The 6000-nt window shown below is 42.9% G+C and overlaps 1 protein-coding gene across 1 annotated transcript in view; it reads left to right on the top strand.

Annotated features, from left to right (window-relative positions):
- LOC119402190 (uncharacterized) overlaps nt 1-5659 on the top strand; it is a 63223-nt gene extending 57564 nt beyond the window's left edge. Inside the window, exons 9-11 of the mRNA XM_037669305.2 lie at nt 190-237; nt 1394-1471; nt 5137-5659. Of these exons, the coding sequence (XP_037525233.1) occupies nt 190-237; nt 1394-1471; nt 5137-5153 (143 nt within the window). The 3' untranslated portion in view covers nt 5154-5659. The remainder of the gene's footprint in view (nt 1-189; nt 238-1393; nt 1472-5136) is intronic.
- Nucleotides 5660-6000: the final 341 nt, after the last annotated feature.

A 6000-nucleotide genomic window follows, 5' to 3' on the forward strand; every position in this document is an offset into this window, starting at 1 on the left:
TCGTGACTCCTTTTACTCAATAGAGGAAAAAATCCCTAATTCCTGGATTTGGCGGTAATATATAATGCTTGAGGTTCCTTTGGCTAATAATTTTGTTTCATTGTTAGTTTTTTCTATTGCGGCGTTCATAGCACTGGTGTTATGTTTTAATATTTGCAAAGCCTAATACTTCAAAGTTTGCCCCCACAGAAGAGACACCTCCAACTCCGCCAAGGCATAGACCTACAACACCTGTTCGTACGTATCGTATTGCTCAGCATTCATCACCCGAATTGGCAGTAACGTGGCCAGCACGCTTACTTACAAATATCTCCACGATATTTTGTAAGATTATACGATGCATTTCACCTTGATTATCTCTAATTTGTGTAAGAGGGCAGACAAATTACGCCTAGTGTGCTGTACTACTCCAGATTTAACGCTTGTTCCTTCACTGCTCGAGGATTCCAGCTGTTGTGTGTAATTACGACAGAAACAGAAAGGCTTCGGCGACGCAGTTATGACTGCCTCAGAAGCGCTCATGTCCATAGGGTCTTTCGAGAGTAGAGAAAATGTTTGACGTTTCACTAAGATGGTTCACCACGCTCCAGCGGCAGTTAACATATAACACCAACAATTGCTTGGAACTGTTTTTCATATGTAAATCTGGCTAAAAGAGCGTGCCGCCTGGCTACAGACGTAGAAATTCGGGTATTATACAAAAAAGGTTGGTGCGCGAGAAAATAATTCAAGGCTTGTGTTGGTAGAGAAATCGGATGCGGCTCGCCGAGTGATATACCAATGAGGGCCGTCTATGGCTCTGCTGAGTGTTTTCAATGGTATCCTGTTTGAATAAGAGTAAGCGTACGAAGCGTAAACACGCCCTGGTCACATAGTTAAACACATGCATGTTATAGTGCACTCATATTCGATACTACAACCATATCGATGAAACATTATTAATGTCTCGCAACGACAAAACAGCGCGAAAGGAAATGATAGAGAGAAAGACGAAAATATAAAGCGCTGTGCTGTCTTTTTATCTGTGTGTTTTGTCTTTGCGCTATTTCACCTCTCGTAGGTATGAACCCAAGCATCAACTTTAGTAATAACTAATTGCTAACGGGAATAATAGAAACGCCTCTCTACCGCGTAACAAAACATTGTAATTGCTCTCGTAATGTCCTTCAACTAACACGTTTTCAGCTAGTCGAATGAAGAGTGAACCTCTATTCCATCATAATCAGGGTAAGCAAGTATGATGTTGAAATATTCTGCGCAGGCTGGAGAGAAGGAACGCTCAAGCTTTAGTTGTCGTGAGCAGCTAGAAAACATTATAGAGACAACGGTGTTTGAAGCGTATGCTTGATTTCTATAGATTTGGACATTTCATGTTTGGCAAACCTTCTTACAGGATCAGCATCACTTTATGTGGCAAAACCACTTCCTCCAAAGCCTCCGCGTCGAGTAAACTCATTAGGCGGCATTAAGCGTAAGTATTGTGCACATAAAGTGCGTGCTCTAAGCGAGCACCACGACCAAGCCTTGAAAATCTGTTCATTTGTATAGCCCGCTGACATGTAATGCGAAGAAATGAATAGTGGTTATTAAGCCGTGCATCTTAATACGGTGACATCTGTGGAAAACGCTCCACCTGTAGCTTCATCAGACAGCAATCTCTGTCCATTTAGTTCCGACTAAACAGCAGCCAGTAAGGCATAAGAGATAGGAACAATGCGTGTAGAGCAAATCGATAAATAGTGATACCGTCGTGTTTCTCAAAGACCGTACTTACTTAAAATACATGTCCTGTTACTCGACAACACGTTGTTTGTTCTCTCTTTAATAGAACAGTACTTGCAATATGAGGACTCCGTATACCTTACGAAGTTTTATTGCTAGTTTCCAAACCTATTGGAAAACGCCGTGGGCACTGTCCCAGTACCATACATGATTATTGGACCAGTGTGGCGCTGAATACGAGGACTCTGGCACGCTCCACGAGGCACGCTGGCGCGCAGCACACTGGGACACCGGTTACAGGTCTAAATCGGGCTTTTAAATTGTTTTTAAAAACTGTAGTTCTGCCAAGATCATAATTAGGCCTGAAACACAAGCACTGCGACAAAAAACACCTAAAAAAAGAAAAGAAAAGCACGAGCGAGCGGGAGTTCAACCCACCTCCTCGACGCGCCGTGCATCCTGAGTCAGACACGTTACCGCTATGCCACACCAGGAAAACGAGAGTCAGTCTCTTTTTTCTTCATGATATAACTAATTCTGGTAGCCAGTATTTCCATTTTTCTCGTTTAGAAACAGAGATTTTAGTCACTTCGTGCTCGCGAGAACCTAAGAGAAGATAGTTACTTTGTATGTTATGTGCTGCCCAGGATCAGAACGTCTATGTGGCACGCTTGCCTCAAAAAATATTAGCGTACCGAGATGTGTTGCGGCGATCGCACTGACTCGCTAAGCACTTAATCATACCTATGCAGAAAACAATGTTTATCTGAATTGCACACTGAGCACTCCAGTTTTCGTCATCCATTTGAACATATTTCCCGTCCTCTTTGTTTAAGTTCTGCGTAATAAACAGCCGCAGCAGTTCACCCTAGCCGATCCAACCGTTATGCTTAGAGCTGTACGCCGTGCCCCACGATCACTGCGAAGAACGTGGATATTCAATTACGAAGATTCTAATAACCGTTCAAAGGTACTTTCGATCATACCTGACTGAAACGAGGCCAAATTTGTACCTTCGATTACACAAGTAATGAAGCTATGAACGCCGAGATTGAGCGTTGCATTTCCTCACTGTTGCCGGTGTCGTGCGGCCACGGCGCGGCTTTCAGCGGTACGAGCCCGTATGGAAGGACTGACTGGTAGAGTTGGTTGATGTCATTTTCAGAGTAATACTAATGTCATATTGTGTTGCGAATCGTAAGTTCTTTTGATGCAGTTATATGAACTACATTCACGGCACTCGATTACACACTTCAGTGAAAGCGCGCGCGCTCGACAGATGATTGCTTTCTCGTATACGTACGCCCGTCGCTTAACAAATGCTAAAGCTAGATATGTGTATAACAAAGAATAGAATAATATTTTTAACATATTCGATAAGTTTTTCTTTCGACTTCTAGCGACCCAACACCAAATTTGATACAAATTCGACCCCACGCGCCCAGTTATTTCCGATGTGCTGCCAGTGTTCCCAGTGCGCGAGCAGCCACTGTACAGCGTGGCCAGTGCCTCTCAGTGCGCTGTAAGACACTGGGCCACTGGGTACAGTATTCCCAGCGCCTTTCAGCGCACTGGGCGGTACTGGCCACGATGAACAGTCTGTCCCAGTGCCTCCCAGAACGCTGTAGTGCACTGGGACACACTGTACACCGTTTCCAGTGCCACCCAGTGCGATGAAAGTCACTGGGAGGCACTGGAAACGCTGTTGTTTCCGATAGGGTACATATGACATAAGACTGACGGCACACAATAAGAGATAAGGAGAAGACATTTATACACAACACAGGCGCTGAACGGCAACTATGTGTTTATTGTATACCTCGTATTGGAAAGTGCTACACCTGACAAGCAATGCCTCCATGCAAAAAACGAAGGATAGCTCTCCCTTTTTTGCACGAATGTGTTGCTCGGAACAGGCAGCACTTACAAATGCAAGTTTCACAAGAACGAAATCATAGCTGCAGTTGAGCGGCTGTGTTGTGCGCAAACGTTTTTTCCTTGTTTCTTGAATATGCGCAATGATGCTCCTAAAAATAGTATTATCAGCTAACAGAGGCCACTTCAAAATCATCATAGAATTTAAACACTTCCCTCTCAATTTTAGCTCATACATAGGCACGGGTGTCTCTGCAACGACTGGTCACTCGGATTCTCTATTCACTCTGACTTCTGTGTCCCCGCGTCGAAGACAGATAGTTTATATTTTGTTCGAGAATGTTGCAAAAAGTTCAAGAAATTTCATCTCTTTCATCATTTGACTCATTTGTTCAAATTATTTGGCATATTAGGTTGATTTGCAAGTATTTGAAATTCTGAAAGAAGCACGAGAAGGACATAAAATGATCTGCTTCATCGAAAGCCCCATTAAGTGCGTGATGTATCGCCAAATTAAAGGATATGTTTATTACAACGAAGGAATTCACTTGTATTTGTGTTATCCAGGTCATCGCGTGGTGCCGATAATCTTGGTCGAGATTACCCACTCCGCGGGTAATGTCAAAGAAATGTGCTTCATTACAGCAGTTCATTAGACTTCATTGACAAGAAGCAAATACAAACTACCCAGAAAAAATATTGCTTGTGAAGCTGATGTACCTAAGTCAGTTCATGTAGCTTCTTCCTGTATTTAGGCTACTTGACGAGATCAGCCGATTACACTGAATTAGACTCAGGCACAGGGGCTTAAAATTAAAAAAGAAATGACGCGCAGTTTTCTCTTGGAATGAGTTTTTTCTCATAACATGTACGGTTTCAGTTGCTGTTAGAAAACCAATGTAAATACATAATGCTATAGAGTGCTCCTATGCATGCAGGAAGAGCCGCAGTGCCCGTGCCATTCACATGTACTTGTAGGGTAATACGGAGATGGTATATTCGTCTTTTTGTAGAGCTTCCGCCAGTGATCCAATTATTCTTAATTTGGTGCAAAATAAAGAACACGAGGTCAGTAATCACACGCATTGCCCCTCTATATCGTCGTTTGCTGCGCCGCTCGTGTATTAAAAAAGCACGCCGCGAACACCCTGCAACCCGTTTGTTTGATACCGTTAGCTAAGCGATGATCGAGTTTATATGCAATGGGAGGCACCACATTTTCATATTGTTGTCGCTCACAGCAAACGCGCTGGGTTCACTCTATGTAATAAAGACCTAACCTGAGGCTCTGCAGACACGTGCGCAGCACTTTTTTCGAATTATTTTTGGTTAATGAACGTTCACTAGTATGTTATATAATATCGGGGCGCTACCGAGCATTTGACACAAAATGTATTGACGCTGCGTGAAGCGTTATACAAATAGTCGCATTCTCCTGCAGAAAACAAGTGTCTGTTTTATGAATTATAAGACCCAATCAATGCCGATGTACTTCAAGATATAATTTCCGCAGGTAATAATTTAGTCTTTCTTTTTTAGTAACGTTGCGACCGTGACGGCAAGAAAATCAAAGTGTACGACTGCGGAACCAACAGTAAGTTGGAGCGGCACTGAGCGGAAGGACCATCGGCCACAGCAGTTCTTCATGGGCGAAAGCATTCAATATTATTTGTGCCATAGCGGTCACCGAAGTACCAACTGTTCTGAACCGATTGCAAGATGCAGCAATGCGGGATGCTTCGAGGTCCAACAATGGTTCATGTTCTGGCTTTTGATGAGCTGGCGCTCCTGGTTCATTCAACAACCATGTACGTGCTTCTTCAGAGACAACTGGATAATTGGTAAAGTGCGCAAGAAAAAGCAATTTTTTAACGATTCGATTCAGTAGGCATGAAGAAGATTTATCCTAAGTGCTGGATTTTATTCCTGGAAGTTTATTTCGTCATTGCACCAAGTCGAAATCAATGCCTATGTATATCAAATACATTACGTGGTTCCTTCAGCACAGTGTCACAACCAATGTACTGTTCCGCGAATGTTTTGTTGCAATAAAATACCTTGAACAAATAATTTCGACTACTGGTATTATCGTGAGCTCCACTTTGTGGTCGTCATCTTCATGTGACCTGATTTTCAATGATGTGACTGCTTCATTTTACCTTCTTCAAAAAGTACACCAAGAGGTAGAGCACACATCGTCTTTTTGAGCAGCGATAAGAAACTCGAAATACAGAGACGAGCCGGAAGAGTTGGGAACGCTGTCGTGGTAAATTTAGGTAGCTTCGTAAAAATTCTTGTCTGGCTAGTTGGTTCATTCAATGCAGAAGACAATAAAGGAACGAAAGGCGAACAAACAAGAGCTCCAGGAAAGAGCGTCAGCTTGCGACTACATTTATTTGATGA

This window comes from Rhipicephalus sanguineus, chromosome 8 (genome assembly GCF_013339695.2).
Source record: "Rhipicephalus sanguineus isolate Rsan-2018 chromosome 8, BIME_Rsan_1.4, whole genome shotgun sequence".
Lineage (NCBI taxonomy): Eukaryota > Metazoa > Arthropoda > Arachnida > Ixodida > Ixodidae > Rhipicephalus > Rhipicephalus sanguineus.